This window comes from Spinacia oleracea, chromosome 6 (genome assembly GCF_020520425.1).
Source record: "Spinacia oleracea cultivar Varoflay chromosome 6, BTI_SOV_V1, whole genome shotgun sequence".
Lineage (NCBI taxonomy): Eukaryota > Viridiplantae > Streptophyta > Magnoliopsida > Caryophyllales > Amaranthaceae > Spinacia > Spinacia oleracea.
In genome coordinates, this window is record NC_079492.1 from 80,736,170 (window position 1) to 80,753,713 (window position 17,544).

A 17,544-nucleotide genomic window follows, 5' to 3' on the forward strand; every position below is an offset into this window, starting at 1 on the left:
CCTATAATTATCATTACTAATTGGGCACACTTTCTATTCTTAATTCTTCTGCATACAAACCAACCAGTAGCTACACATGAAGGGGATTAAACTTTTAACCAAGGGGACTAACCCTTTTTTTTGCTTGGATTAGTTTTGACCGGAAAGTTAATAATAAGTCCCTAACATTGAAGAAAAAAAATATAGATACCAAACGGTAGAAAAATGTAAAAGGTGAGAGACCCCAACCTTATACTTAACTTACTTTTTTCTAACGGGTCATTTTGTGACAAAAGATCACTATGAAAAGTCAGTTCCATTAAAGTTTTCCTTATTTCAAGGAAGTTCCAACTTTTTTTACTAGATACTCCAATAGAAAATACAGATTTTCCAGTAAATTATATAGTGGATTCAAACTCGTAATAGATATAAAGATTCAAGCATTTGGTACAAACTACAAACAATTGTTACATGCCTTGTGAGTGGTGACCTGCCCAAGCCTACTTTAATGTTGGTTCATCTCTACTCAATTTTCCCTTTCTTGAACACATAATCCATACATAAAGTTTTCAAGGCACATTACATTAAATATCACATCAGATTAGTTATATTTCTCTAGAACCCAAGACTCACAGCTTGTATCAGCAAAACAAGTTCTAAATTCTAGCTTCGATCTACCTAAACTCTAGAAAATTCCCAAAATGTACACTGTCAGCCATCCTAATCAGCCGAATCCTTCAGTTTTGGGCTGAATCGTCACAAATATCCTTTGTGCTGATGAAAAGATTTAGGTCCTTCATCTTAGGAGATCCTTGGGCGTGGCATTTGGTTGTCTGAAACAACTGACATGTCTAAGCAGCTCCGCTGATCCGTGGAATTGCATTGCTGTTGAGAAGTTGCATTCCTTCTTCACTCATCTGCTGAACTTCTGCAGGTGATAAAATGCGGATGCATCGAACACAACTGACAAACTCCCTGTATGGATAGATAGTTAGAAAAATAGCACCACCACTACATAAGAAATTTGATACTGGTTTTCTAAAGGTGAAATCGACACTATAAAAGTCAAGTATTACGAAGCAAAATTGGTTAAAGCAGTGAAAGTTGTAAATAAAGGGAGCAAATGATCTTTTTTGCAAGCATACATTAACCACTATCATCTTCTTTTAAATAAAACGGGAAATAGCTTGCATTAGACCATTATAATGAGGTGTAAGATTGATGGAGAAAAAGGAAAATTTGATGGTAAGTTCAAGAATTTTCAGGACGTATCATTACATAATCAAAGAGAACAGGGGCTACATGTAGAATTCAATCATGTCGTGGAGTAAAAAGATTTACAGGGAGATAAAAACTTACTCCCAAGGATCATCTCCAACCAGCAGCACATCATTCTCAAAGTCAACATAAACTAACTTCCATCCTGATCCTCTTGGATCATTGAGCAGACCCTCTAATCCGAACATGCGTTCAATAGCAGACCGCAGTTCATCATAGTCCTTATAACTTGTGACATCAATTGATCGCCCAACTGATCCTGACTTTTGAACCTATCAAGAAAAACCATATGTCAAATACCAAAGCATCAAAGCACCAACTTAATGAAAAAGCCTTCAAACAAATACTTCTATCTTTTAAAATATAGTACTTCGTATTAGGGAGTCTATTCCCATTCTTTGCTCTAGGTCTATGATGTCTAACAGCTCGCTTGGTTTGGTGGTAATGAAAGATGGTAATAAAGTAAAACTAATGACTTTGTGAATAACTTTGCAAGGAAAGTCTCATACCAACGTCTATGGTTATACAACTCCACCCTGAGTTCCGTCACCGTTATTGACTGGCAATGGACAGTTATGTAAAAAACACTAATGTGGGAATAGAGTTGCATACCATGGACATAGTAAATAACCTATATTATACTACACAAATTCATTAACATTACCGTCACCTTGTACCTCTTACCTAGGGATGTCAGTGGGGCGGGTTTCGCGGGAGACCCGCCCCGCATCCGCCCCAAGTAGGCGGGGATGGAGGTAGGTTTGGCGGGTGATGGGGCGGGGATGGGTATAAAATTCGTACCCGCCATGGGTGATGGGGCGGGTGTGGATTTTGTGTTGAACCCGCCCCATCCCCGCCCGCCCCGCCCCATCCCCACTCGCCCCGCCCCATCCCCACTCGCTCCGCTTCATACCCGCCATGGGTGATGGGGTGAGTTTGGATTAATTTGCATCTTTAGGTGATAATATAAATTTATGTGAGAATTTTTATGTTTTTTGTTTGGATTTTTTTTTTGTTATGACGAGTATTTTTTTTCGAGTATATAGGTTACTTTAGTTTTAAGGTATTTTTTTCTATAGTTAACTTTAATTACTCTGATATATGGCAAATGTTTGCTAAATAAGAAAAATTAGGCGGGTATTAGCGCGGATATGAAGCGGGGATAAGACAGGATTGATACCCAGTTGGGTGGCGGGGCGGGGATGAATTTTAGCTTACACCCGTTGGGGCGGGGATGGGGATGAATTTTGTACCCGCCATGGGTGATGGGGCGGGGATGGTGATGAAAATTTTAGGTGGGGATGGGGATGGAGGGACCTACATCCGCATCCGCCCCACCCCACCCCATTGACATCCCTACTCTTACCAAACATGTCTTAAATATAAAGGATTCTTTTTAGTCTTGAAATCTAATCAAGTACAAACCTTGGTATATGTACGCATGGGAGGCACCACTTGCTGCCATGAATTGTTTTGCAAAAGACTACTCTCGTCAAAATCAACGTTGCTCGAAGACGTTCCACCTGAATTATTATCAGGAAAGTCTTGTAAGAAAGCCTGCGAATCAGCTAGGCTTGCTGACGTAATCTGAGACTGAAGATCCTGGCTAGAACCAAAGTTGCCCAGTAAACAATCTGAAGAATACTGCAAACTTGCCTCCTTAGAAGGACACAGTTTATTCAAAACAGCATTTGAGATGGATGCATCAACAATCGCATTTCCGCCATTACCCACGTCTAAGTCAATGCAGCTATATATCCCACTCTGATTATTAGTCTCATCTGATAACTGTGAATATGAACCAAATTGATCTGATTGAGCCGGATACCTCAGGTTCTGATTTTGATCCCATAAATCTTGACCAATTGAAGGCAATGAATGATCGATTAACTCTGAATTTGTTGCTGAAGAATATGGTAGCCAATCAGAAGTATCCAGATATGGGAATAAACCGTTTAGATTAGAAAGATCAGATGGAGGGGCATCGGTCAATTGGGACTGAAATACAGATGACATAGCTGGTGGCTGCATTAATTTCTGATTGATGTCTCTTGTCTCAATGTTTTGTAGGGATGGAGGATTAGAAGGATTGCTTGTCTCTCTCTCCTCATTGCAATGCCCAGCAGAAGCATGCTGGCTTAGCTGATTAGGTTCACACAAAGGTTCCGGCCTTGTTTTGTCAGCATCCATTGAAGGCTGATTTGCCTTGCTAGCTTGTTCCATCCCTGACACATTTCCCACATCGCGTTGGTTGAGCTGCTGCGAAGGATAATTTTGAACAGACACATTATGTGAAGAAAGTATATGGGGTTTATGAAGCATTGCTGCCTCAACTTTTGCTTTTGTTTCTTGTAATATAGATGGTGGTGGACATGAGGCTAGCATGGAAGGATAACTCATACTCTCAGGCCGAATTAGTGCCTTAACCAACTGCTCTGACCAAACATTTGGAAGTGATGCATATGATAGATTTGCAGCACCAATATCTGGTAGCTGAATGAAGGGCCTCTTTATCGAATTCCCCCACTCAAGTTCTCCTCCTAAAAAGATGTCAAAGTCGTTATCCATGAGTAATAAGGCTATGCATGGTACCATTTAAGATTGCACAAAGAAAACAATTAATCAACTCACCAAAGAATCCAGGATGGAAGGGCCTCTTAAAGCCTTGGGTCAGAGAAGGAAATAGGAAAAGACTTTCAGGAGTCTCGATTTCCCATGCACTTACTCTACTCTGCTTATCACCACATCCAGGTTCATCCCATTCAACCTGTTGCATCAGTTTAATAAACTATTAGTCACTCCAATAGAAGCTTATACAACTAAGTGTTTTAGATACACAAGTTTAATATACCTGCAGACTGCGCCATTTGGAACCAGGCCATCTCAGTGGATCCAAGTCACTAATGCCAACTATTGTCCCCATATATCTGGAAGATTAGTAAAACATAAATGAGTACACTATTATGCTTCAGTAACACAATTATTAACATCTTTACTTCATAGAAGCAAGCAATTTCAACTTCTCTCCTTCAATTTGCTTTTCCCGTTTTACATTTTCTGTCCAATAATAAGCATTTAGCAACAATTATAGTACCTTCTTTTTCCCGACTCGTCTGTCTCAAACATCATACCAAACCTCATCCCTGCAGAAACTTGTGTTCCGTATACTGCCTTCCGAAAATTCCCCGCAGGAATTACAAATTCAGTAGGACATGCCCTACATACAACATCAGATACAAGAAAAGGTAATTTTAGTTCCAGTATCCATCATGAGAGAAAAAATAATATTGGACAAACTAGAAATTAGACATCGTAGATACCTAGGATTGTAGAACACTGTAAACGGGGTTCTGTTAGCAGCAGCATGTGCAGCTGCAGCGAGAACACCGATATGCATGCTGTCAGCAGATAGAACAGATGATGGCAGAGTTGTTGTCTGGCGATTTGCACGCCTCACACCAATCATCAACTGACCCTTTTCATCTCTAGATGTTGGCCAAAAAAAATCAGAAAGTAGATTCAGAAAAGAAATAATGCGACAAAATCCAGAATATTCTATTTCTATCACACAAGGACACACTTCAAGCCACAGAGAAACATAATTTTCACTATCTGCAAAGATTGATACAGAGAGGGTAACAGATTATTTATTTATACAGGTACATTCACTTTTCCACTATCAATGACACATGTAGTTCAACAGTCCACAATATGATCTGACAAAAACAATGCAAGCAGCAGTAAATATCGGCAATTAAACCATAATCCATATCACCATACTCTACGCTTGAGAGGTTGAAACAACGAGTGTTACTGTAAGATAAATAAATTTTAACAAGCACTTTGAACATATAAGGCTCCTACCGGATAAACAGAACTGCATCTCCTGCACGGAGTCTCTTAGAGCCAACAAAAACACTCCATCCAGTTGTTAGAAGGTGTCTTTTTGGCTGCCCTGCATGGGGAAGAAAACGAATACATAATATTATCATAAATGACTGTTAAACTTTAACACGAAATTCTCACCAACTAGAGACCAAATCAAGACAAGGAGAGAGGGTGAAGAACACTAACCACGATAGATATGGCGGAATGTCCATGTATTATCATGCAAATCTTTCACAACAAGCTCTTGAAATGGAGGTTGCATTGTGTAATCCTGAAAATCAACATTCCAAAATAACATACAATAATTAAGCTGACATCCATTCTTTAATTTAGAGTTATATACTCATTTATTCACTTCTACATCCAAATGTTTCAAAATAAAGATAATCTTTAATGAAAAAGGCCACCTTACCAGAGGAGGAAACAACTTTTCTGCTGCTCGGCGAGGCACAGAGAAACCTCCATGAGTACTCGTATCACTTGCAGTCAAGGTTTTGCAAAAGAATTCAGTTGGATGTTTGCCGGCCTTCAGCCCAAAATCAGGTATAGGAAAAACATCCTTTTCCTGAAAATGTGGTAGTGGTATATTTTATTACCATATTTTAGCTTAGAAAAAATAAAGCAAGTGATCAATCTTGGAATCGTAGCAATGTGAAAATATCCAAAAGTGGAGAAAATATTCAGGGATATGAGCTCTTACAGTTTTAACAGGCTGAAGACTCATTTGGGCAAATATCTCATCTGTATCCTTGTCCGCCTAACATATAAGGAAGATAAGATATAAACACCCGAGAAAACAATGGCTTCAATCTAAGTAGAATGATCAGAAAATTGTTCATTAGTTAAAAAGATTCAAGCATGAGGACGAACACGTACATGAAGTGTAACATTGTGAACTTGGCACATCAACTGGGACGGAAGATTTGGATAGTTGGGGATCTGAGAAGTAGCTGGACGTTTTGTGGATATTGCTACCTTCAGCAACAAAGAAAATCACTGAATTAAACTTATGTACTCAAATCAACACATTGCACAGAAACCAAGGCATCCATTAAGGGAAAAAGGGTTTCCCTCAACTTATCCTAAAACTAGAAATTTTAGTAAATAAGCCTGTGATGCATAATTTACAAAGTAGGTTTTATTCAGCAGAAACTTCAAAAGAGGCGCAGAACCTGTATGGATAACATATATGTCTTCAGTGTAAAATGAATTATACAAGCCCATAGCCTTCCTTTGTACGAATAAGAGAACCCATTAGATCCACTACTTAACATGCATCTTTGTAAAAAAAATGTGGAAGTAAAGAGCCATAGGCCTCAAATGGGAAATAAACACTTGTGTCACATCTATGAGCTTGCAATCAAGACGGCAAGAGATAAACTAAAATTATTTATGCAATTTCCCAGTGGTAACAATTATGGAGGTCTATCTGTTTGCAACCATATTTCCATTCTAAATTGGAACCATTACACAAAACCTATCCAAGTATCCAATATACAATAGTAGTTAAACTGATCCAACAGGACAGGTTTAAGTGAGAGGCCTAATTCATGTTAGGTGAAGTAGCCTGCCAATATTGAATCTTGATTAATCTTCCTGGAAACATTAATGTGACAAAAGGATAGGCTTCGAGAAATAAGCTAAGGAAACTAACAATTGCTCTTTCAGCTGATTTAGGAATTAAATAAAGAACACCACAAATATAAGGATTGGGAAAAGAAGGGATGAAAGAAACACTGTTTACGCATAAGTCATAACCTCTAAAGAAATATGACAACATGGATGTAACCATCGCTTCATAAATGCTATCCATAATTAGCACATAATTAGACGAAAGCTACATAGAGGTAGCAATCATCGTCTCTTTCTAATGTTTATAATAACAAATGTATCAAATATTCCTCTTATAATGTGGCACATAGCAAATAAATTATCACTATAAATGGGGTGTGTTGAGTGTTGAGTGTTGAGTGTTGGTATTGCTAGTAGGCAAGGTTTTTACGTAAGGTTATACAACTAACATTAGTTTTAAAGCTTTGATCCCAAAAATGATACGCGGAGCATATGTTATCCCCATGAGTTAGTCACATTAATCCTTTCTTCCAATCAACCCTATCGAATGCAGTTCGATTATTTCATATCCTTTTTACCCCTTCCCTGATATCCCCATCATTCTGATCCTCCATTCTTGTAACGGTCAACCGATACATTAACAAATAAAAAACAGGTGAATTTTCGAAACTGGTAAAGCCGAAAACTTTTATAAAAAAATGTAATTAATTAAATCAATAAATCATGTACATAGTGACAAAGAGATTGGTGAAGACTGAAGACTGAAGACCCATGTTATGACGGTGAAATCCCATCTACATAGGAGCAGTACAATTCAACCCAAAACTCCGAAATCTACTTAATAAGGAAATCATGACCTACCACACAAGAAAGCAAAATGAGCAATGCCTAAGATTAAAATAATAAATAAATAAATAAATAAATAAATAAAAGGAAAAACATAAAATAAATCAGTGAAGAAACTATGAATCAAACCTGTTCAATATGGCCTTGTGGGAAGTAATACACAAGACTTCCTACTTGAGGCAATGAAACTAGAGGACCAGCACAAGCATGCCACAGCTCTGAGTGTAATGGCTTCCGTGCCCCTGTTAACAAAATTCAAACAAATTCTTCTTCAGTTTGTAACAATTTACCAGTACTCCACACCCTTGAGAATACAAATTACACTATAACAATTAATTCGGATGGAGATTGGAGAGAGTACAACTACAACAACTAAAACTTTTAGTGTTATAGTAAACAAAATAAAAAAAACAAGAGTTTAGGAAAAGTCTACCATTTTAACAAGTCAAACCTTTTCCTTTCATATTTGAAACACAAGAATACTTTGGGATTTAAGGGTCATTAAATTGACTAACAGTTAATGATTTAGTTACATAATGATTGAAATTCAACCGAAAATCAGTAGAAAAACAAAGAATTATACGAACTGACCAGAATGTTCCTGCATTTCCTTCAATAACTTCATTTCTTCAAGCAAAGTTGTTGATGGTGGCCCACAATTTCCTACTCCTGTTTTAACCTTCTCTTCAACAGAAGCAGCAGCCATTAATTTTTTTTTTTAAAAAAACCTCTGTTTTCTCTCTCCTCTCTAACTCTCAAAACACCATTTCTAAAACCCAAGAAATAAAACTTCAAAAAAAAATACAAAACCCAGAATCTATTCTAGCAAAATATTGAGAAAAATGAAATACCCATTTCCCCAAAATCTCTCATCTTTCAACTTCTGATCAGAAAATTATGACCCTTTAATTTAAGTATTTATAAATTTATAAATAAAATTTCTGAAAAAGTTGAAAGAAATTCCAACAACAGAGAATCTAGTAGAGTAGTAATAGTACCACTCTCTGGAAAAAACAATCTAAGAGAAAGAAGGAGAAGAAAAACCTCCAAAATGAAGGAACAAAAACCTGCAAAAAGGCACTACTGTAATCTTTTGTGGGCCATTATTAATGAAAGTACTCCATTTTGGTTGAAAAGGGAGAGCGAAAAATTAAAAGAAAATTTCAAAGGGGGCCTGCCAGTTTTCATCGATTCAAGCACGCCTATCAAAGCGTGAGCAAGCTACAGTTTTTGCTCTTTTTCTATTTTCTTGATTTTATAATATTACTTTTTTAAGTAGCCCCAAAAGAAATCGACCTTTCGATGATCAAACAAAATATCATTCTGAATTTCCCCCTTCACTTTATTTTCCTTGTATTTGAGATGATTTCATGTCGAACGAAAGATTGACCACATATGAGTTTAGTATGACTCGCACTTGCTTGTTGGTAGGTAAGGTTTGAGTAAAAGAAAAGTGTTTAAAGTTAAATTGAATACTCATCGGATTTTATTGTGGTATGTGGGGGGAAGGAAAAGAGGTTTTGATGGGAATGGTGAATTTGGATTGCAGCCTTAAACAATGACAATAAAAAAAGAGAGAGAAAAGAAGGAAAAACAGAGGAAAACCAAGATCACACGAAATCAATTGCGCTTACTTACTGGGGAAATTAATTTTAAAAAATTCTAAAGACTGTATTTTTTTATTAAGTTTTATTTTTGGTAAGATTAGAAACATTTTTGGGTAATAAACCAAGGAGTAAGTTAAGTGGGAATAGAATGTTATTGTGGTTGAGGCGTATTTTAGCACGTGATTTTCGAGGTATTTACATTGATCAGATACAAAAGGTTCCTACCCTTCCTAGGCATTGCCGTAATGGAGTACTTTTTGTTTTCTTTTACAGAGTATTTTTACCATTATGGAGTAATCTGCGAAAATACGTGTAAGGTGTATAGGTAACGAAAGAAATAATGCCCCTGGTCCAAATTTACATTTAATGGTAAATCTAATAAATACGGTTCATTATTAATCAACAAGTTAATAAATCAGTGAGATCAAATGAACTAAATGCCTAGCCAGGCCGCTTCAGTTGAAGTGGAATTAATAATATTAATCCACAACTTATTCTTGACTGAATCCGTAGAGTCACACAACGTGAACGGATCAAGTATTTAAGTGAATATATTATTCATTAAGTACTCTATTTATGATCATTCGGAAATGACGGATCTCGGTTCCAGTGGCAGCTGAAATCGTCAAAAGGCAAAGTAAAGAATATTCCGGAAATGAAGATATTGCCGGAAACGGAAATATGGTTCATAACGGAAGTATATGTTAGGTTATGATACATATGACAATTCATAAATCATGCGGAAAAAACCATAAAGCCAGGAAAGCATATTATTTACACATAATCATTTAGCATAGTTTAGATGCATACTCTTTGTTGCGTGCCTTCCCTAGCTGCGCCCGAACCGAACAAGAACAAGTCTTTAGGACTCCAAGTGTCGTCCCTCCGTAGATAGTCCACAGCACGTCCGGATCCGCCTTAAGCTTGACCAACTAGGATCGCCCTTAAGGTACTTAGAATTTTCGGCACATATAGGCAATTGTATGACTGAATTTTTGCTCTCAAAAATCACTTTGAATACTTGAATACTCGATGAAAAACTCGTGTATAAATTTATGACCCTAGGCATATATTTATAGAACCTTGGAAAGGATTTCGAATCCTGTTAGAATACTAATTAATTAATTAGAATCCTATTAGAACTCTAAATAATTAATTTAATCTTTTAGGATTAGGATTTAATCTATGCACGAATTCCGATAGCTTTAGGATTCGTATAGCACGTACACACGCACCGCACGAGCATCGCACGCCCATGCGCAAGCCTTGCGGCCCACGCTGTGCGCACGGCGCACAGGCCCACTGCCCGCAGCCCATTTGTGCGCGCGCGCCAGCCTTGGCCGGGACTGGCCTTGCGCTGGGCCTGGTCGAGGCATTGGCGTGTTGTTGGATGCGTGTGGCTTGCTGGGCGATGGCCTGGCTTCGTGCTGGGCCCTCGTCCGGCAGGCCTCGTCCGATGCTTATTCGTACGATACGCTTCCGATTAAATTCCCGGTTCCGGAATTCATTTCCGATACGAACAATATTTAATATTTCCGATTCCGGAATCAATTTCCGTTTCGAACAAATATTTAATGTTTCCGGAATTATTTTCCGATTCCGATAATATTTTCGATTCTGACAATATTTCCGTTTCCGGCAATATTTCCGATTCCGGCAATATTTCAATTTCCGATAATATTTTCCGATACGTACCATGTTTCCGTTTCCGGCAACATCTACGACTTGGATAATATTTATATTTCCGATACGATCCATATTTCCGTTTCCGGCAATATCATCGTTTCCGGAGTATTCATTTCTTGCCTGTGACGATCTCAGCTCCCACTGAAACCAAGATCCGTCGATTCCGAATATCCATAGATGGAGTATTTAATGCCATTAAATACTTTATCCGTTTACGTACTATTTGTGTGACCCTACGGGTTCAGTCAAGAGTAAGCTGTGGATTAATATCATTAATTCCACTTGAACTGAAGCGGCCTCTAGCTAGGCATTCAGCTCACTTGATCTCACTGAATTATTAACTTGTTAATTAATACTGAACCGCACTTATTAGACTTAACATAGAATGCATACTTGGACCAAGGGCATTATTTTCTTCAGTCTCCCACTTGTCCTTAGGGACAAGTGTGCATTTCCTAATTCCTTTGTCGCTCGATGCTTGCTCTTGAACATAAGGTAAGAGTTGTCATCCTTATTATGTCCAGAGGTGTTCCTCGGTTTCAGAGTTCAACTGATCAAATAAACAGATAATCATAGCCTATGATTCATCCGAGCACGGCCATGCATTTCACAGTTTCTAGCTCTCCGAGTGGCCTTGTACAACTTTTAAGCATCTCATCCCGATTTATGGGAGGACAATCCCAATCTTGCGATCTTGAGATTAGACTTCGTTTGATAGGTGATTACCTGAGCGTTGCCTTTATAGCCTCCTTTTACGGTGCGACGGTTGGTCAACGTCAAAGCAACCAGTTCTCAAACAAGTAATCTCAAATCACTCAGGTATTGAGGATTTAGTGTCTAATTATTTTAATGAAATTTACTTATGACAGATTTTCATCTCTTACAGTAAAGTTTCATAGGTCTTGTCCGATACTAGTCTTCCCAAAGTAAGTATCTATGCAAATGATTATGACATTGCCATGTCCACATAGTTCAAGAAACAGAACTACTAGTCATCTTGCATTCTAATCGTCTAACGTTTTCTATGCGTCCAATTTTATAGAAAACTCCGACTAGGGACCATTTTCAACCTTTGACATTCAAGTTCACTTGATAGACATTTCTTAGTCACAGGACTGGTCCTGACAGTCTATCTTGAATATATCGTCAAATTGAAGGGACTCATCATTTAATACTAAACCAAGATTAAATGGAATATGAAAATACATTTCATATATGATAAATGTTCAACCCCTAATGTTTTACAACCATGGGCCATGAACCCATCTTTAAAACATTTCATGGAATTCAAAGCTATGCTTGATTTCCAGTGCCACAATGTGAGTGTTGTTTCTCACTTGTTGCATAGGTTTAGTTATCATGCTTTGCCAATCTTAATATCCTTTTCATCGAATGTTCTTCGAGATATGATGATAAGATCTTTTCGAGTTTGTTTATTATGTGATCTAGTCTTTCTTACTTTGATGGTGGTTTTACTCATTTTGCAATGAAGAACCATCAAGTTAGCAGACGTTTTTCTTGCTTCAAGAGTGGTTCTACGCATTTTTTCAATGAAGAACCATCAAGCCAGCAGATAGGTGATCTACCCAAGTTCAGTGAAGAACTTTAAACAACCCTGTTTGATTGCTTCTTAGGCAATAATTACTTTTACTTCAACTGTATAGGTTGCTAGTGATGCTTTGTTTGGATTTACCTATCCAAGCAGTTCATAGATATGTGGAAGACTCTCCAACCATATCTTAGAACATAGAAATTATTATTTTAATTTCCCACGCAACAACTCATGGTCTCCAATCCATGTTGCCATTTCAAAACACAATGCTCTATAGCTCGTCCTTGTCAATGGTTAACTTCAAAGGAATCTTGCTTGATCCTTTGCCAGTGTTTATGCGTGTAGCATCAATATTTAGCATATCTTTATTTCCTTGAATCAAGAACTATTCCTATGTACCTTTTCAAGTACCATAAGTTTTTCTTGATCTCAATCTAGTTGATCTTCACTTAGATCAATAGAGATTGGTATATGTTCGTTATGCCTAAAGCCATACGATACGTTTTTGGCGATCCTTATATTATATCATACATGATAAATTCTTTTGCAGAATAATTCCCAATTGAATTCTATTCATGTAAGTTTAGCTCATCTAGTTTCAGTAGATACTAAATCTAGCTAAATTCTTTGACATATAATATAGGTTAAGAATCTTACTTAGATCCTTTGATGTTTAACTTAGTAAACGCTTATACATAGTTCAGACATCTTTTACTTAGATTTATTCACATGGGTCGAATATCTCCAATGGAGTATTTCGTGTTTGATTTAGTAAATGCCATTACTTAATCCAAAACAATATTATAAAATCTTTGTAAATAGATCTTAATACCCAGTATGTACTAAGTTTCGCCATGGTCCATCATTGATGAATAATTTCAAATCTAAGTCATTAGCATTTGAATGTTATTTTACAATAGAGAGATATGTGTGTGATACACATAGGACCAATTAAGTTTTATGTACTCCCACTAAACTTCTTATATATCTATAAGAATCATGTATATTTTATGAAACTAAAATACTTATTAGCTTCATTAAAATATAATTCCAATTCCCAATTGCTTGCTTAAATCTGTACTTAGATTTTATAAGCTAGCTTTCTCTTTCAAGCATTTATTTGGATCCACAAATCCTATGACATACCATGTACATAGTTTATTCCAACATTTGATTGAGGAATACGTTTTGTCATCCAATTGCTATATGTACCAATATGCAATCATTGCTTGAATTATAGACTTGAGCATTACGATTATGCATGAGGTTTCAACACAATCCACACCGTGAATTTGCTTGTAACCTTTAGCAACTAATCTAGCTTTGTGTGTGAACATAATTTCATGTTTGATGGTTTTTATCCTTAAAACAAACTTGCAACCAATAGGTGTGAACCTATTCTTGCAAATCAACAAAATTTCAATTTTGTCATCAAAACATTGAGTATGTTTTATGGCCTCTAACCATTTAAAACATTTGAGTCTATATATGGCCTCTAACCATTTTAGGGAATCTGGGTTTCGTCATAGCTTTCTTACAAGTCACAAACTCATTAATGATAATAGTTTGACTGCAAGTTGTAGGTTTCTTCACTATCTAATAGAAGAATTGCATAGTTTCAGTGACCTGAACTCCATGTTTCTTCACTATCTAATAGAAGAATCTCATAGTTTCAGTGACTTGAACTCTATGCCTACAAGGGTATAGAACATCAAACAACAGAATATCAATAGCCACTTAAAAGTCCTTTGAATATTCTGTTCTCCTTGAAGCACTTGTAAAGTCTTCTAAGAGATGTCTATTCTTTAAAGCCACTTCTAAAGTCCTTAAAGAATACGTGTTCGGATTTTCTAAAGAACTTCGAAAAGCCTCCGGAATGTCCGTTTATGTTTGTTGTTCGCCTCGAAGACTTTCGAGGTCTATTTTCTCCCACTTGTCATTTTGGAAACGAATCTCCAAAAGGACATTATTTCGAGCAAACAAACATTATGTTCTCAAAAATTCGTGGTAGAAACAATACCCTTATGTCTCATTTGAATAAATCACAATGAAACATATATCTATACTTGGGCCTTAGTTTGTCGAATGACAAACACTAAGCTCCCACTGAGTTTTCCAACTCTCTAGATATATTTTATGAAAAAGTTATTCTGAAATTACTTTTCAATAGCTTTGACGAATTTGGTTTAGTTTGGTGGTAGTTGAGCATTTTGTTTTAGAAATTATAGGAAAAGTCCTTATGATTCATCATTAATCGAATCAATTACTAATTGACTTCGATTATTCCAACTAAGATATGCCATATCTTATGGACCTAGATTGTGAAATTACAACACACAACCATTGATGATCATATTTGGTCTCAAGTAATCATCAACATGATCTAACCTAGATCTTTATGATTTCTTGCCAAGTGGATTTTATACTTCTGAATCTTTGAGCTAGCCAAACAGATTCAACTTATATCACATTTGAGTAAATAAACCTATGTTCACTCAAATCCATGTGAAATAATAAAGTCATAAAACCTTTCTTTAGCTTTGAACTCTATCGTCTAGGCATTCTAACAATAGTTCATATTCTTTGTTACTTTCAACAAGTAAGACTAGCTTGTCTTAAGTTGATCTAGAAATCAACCAACTTTCAAAAGTCCATTTAAAATAGAGCTTGTGAATGTTAACTTGTTGACATGGTCTAAGCAACAATGCCAAAGATTAGTGGAGCTCAAATCAAGGGTTTGATTTGAACCTATTAAAGTTCTTTAAAGAGTTGTTTGTTTTAATCAAGCATATTGACTCAACCTGTAATTGACCATTTCATTCAAATAAACAAACAAACATTGTTTTTGTTTTTCTTAAATGTGAGTCTTTCTGTGTTTGAAAACAGAAATTTAGGTATGTTGATTATGGAACAAAATAGCCATTAAGTTCCAGCCTTTGAAAGGACTTAAAACAAACTGGATGACCCTACAACTAATGTAGCATTGCCATGCTTCATTTCCCACTTGTAGGTCATTAGTGTAGCCTAGCTTCCATTGTTTGAGTTATTACCGAAGTAAGAACCTCAAGCGGTATATGATACCAAGGAAGTTTGATTGCTAGGTCACTTCTCTTTAAACATAAACTTATAGGTAGAAACGGAATCGTAAATTCCTTTCATTTGTTCCCTGTTTTCCTATTTCTTGTACCCTTTCTTATAGTCTTAAGAATTGAATTCTTTAGTGTTGACTTTTATACTTTGTTAGACATGTCCAATGTCACCAACAAGGTTCTTTACCATTTTAATTTATGTTGAATATTTTGTTTCAACTAGATGATCTTACCAGAAGCTTCTAAATTTCTCTAAGCATCGATCTATTCGAATGTCTAGGGACTAGACTCATTCGAGAATTAAATGGAAAAAAGATTTTAGGTTGTTAACCATTGGTAAAGCTGAGCGTTTAAACTCAATGCTTTATGATCTCAAAACTACATTGTATTTTGAATTTCACAAGCACCAATCGGTTTGCCATTCGACTTTGATACTCGAAAACAACCATAAAAGTCGCTAAAAGAAACGTACATTTTAAATCGCTCATTTTCTCTCATTTTCGTGAATCGTTCTTGAATTCACTACCAATCGAGGAAATTTACTGTTACCTTTCTAAACGGATTTATTGCAGTGCAAGATATTTAATTATAAACAATAATTAAAACATACATTGAAGCATGCAAAGTCTAAACATTTATCATGAATAATAACTTGAAAATGAAAGCAATCATGCAATTTAAACAAGTCATTAGCATTTTATTCGAATTATGTGTTCCGGCAGGTGTGAATAAAATGATTCCAAGATCCTAAAATCATTGAATAACTAAGCACAGTTTGTCGACTTAATCCTAAAACATCTTAGGTAAGCAAAAGCCTTTTGCTAATAGTCTAGAAACTATTCTTGGTTGATAGGTACGTCTAAGAACTTATTAGGTAAACCTATCGATTTTGCCACGACATAAAAGGACTCCTTACTTATATCGTTGAGTTTCACCAAAACTAACATGTACTCACAATTATTTGTGTACCTTGCCCCTTTAGGACCAATAAGTAACACCTCGCTGAGCGAAAACTATTACTAGATTGATGTAAAGGATATCCAAGCAAGTGTATATTTTGGCATGGCACCTTTTAACTCAATTTTTAAGTTTGGAACTTAAGGCTCTTACTATGTTGGTTAGATTTTAAGTGAACTAAAATCCTTAATCATGCAACATAATCAAGCTTTTGATCTCATGCATTTTAAGACATATTTAAAAGCAATAAATAACTTAAAACATGCATAAGATAAATGTGATCTAGTATGGCCCGACTTCATCTTGAAGCTTTAACTTCAAAGTCCGTCTTGAAAATCTCCGTGGGAGGCACTATTTTCTTCAAATAGGATAAGCTATAATTAAAACTAATTACAACTATTTGATGGTACGCAGACCATATTTGAATTGAAAAACAGCTTTGGTACTTTAGACCAATTACATTCAAATTAATGGTACGCAGACCATATTTTCTATCCTATTTGGGCCATACTAGTCACTTCATAACCTGCAAAACAGTACATACACAATATATACCATTCACCCATTCATTATCATGAATGGCCCACATAGCTGGTTAGTAAAACACATTATGCATCACATAAACATTTGCAACAATTAATCAAGGGCACCAATAATCTACCAATTATTCAGTCCTTATTAATTCTAATCAAGTTGTTTTAACCTTAAGGATTTGTAGACCTAATCAAGAGTTTATGACTAAAAGGGGCTCCCACTTAAACCAATAAATTCATATGCTTTACTAATTTTAAACATAAAAATGTATTTCTAGTCTAACCGGAAACATACAAATTTAATTAAAATTTAAAGCTCATATAAATTTATAATTGAATCCAAAAGTTTAATTTAATTTCAGTGGTATTTAAATTAATTCATGATTTTAATTTTAGTAAAATAATTAGAATAAATAAAATTTATTATAATTACAATATTCAAAATTAAAATCCAAGAAAATAATTTAAATTATCAATTTTAAAATTAATTAAAATTATGTAAACTGAAAATTTCAAATTAAAAATTTCAAAACGATCTAATCGCAACGCAACAATCC

General features: G+C 35.9%; 1 protein-coding gene across 1 annotated transcript; it reads right to left on the reverse strand.

The window, feature by feature from the left end:
* Window positions 1-385: 385 nt before the first annotated feature.
* LOC110798056 (auxin response factor 5) lies at window positions 386-9,179 on the reverse strand. The gene is made up of 14 exons (XM_022003185.2): window positions 8,155-9,179; window positions 7,693-7,805; window positions 6,022-6,120; window positions 5,846-5,902; window positions 5,558-5,710; window positions 5,332-5,416; window positions 5,122-5,212; window positions 4,578-4,742; window positions 4,352-4,474; window positions 4,109-4,184; window positions 3,889-4,024; window positions 2,683-3,797; window positions 1,339-1,529; window positions 386-954 (listed from the first exon to the last, which is right to left on the reverse strand). The coding sequence occupies exons 1-14, from the start codon at window positions 8,267-8,269 to the stop codon at window positions 831-833; spliced, it is 2,643 nt and encodes an 880-aa protein (XP_021858877.1). The 5' UTR covers window positions 8,270-9,179; the 3' UTR covers window positions 386-830.
* Window positions 9,180-17,544: the final 8,365 nt, after the last annotated feature.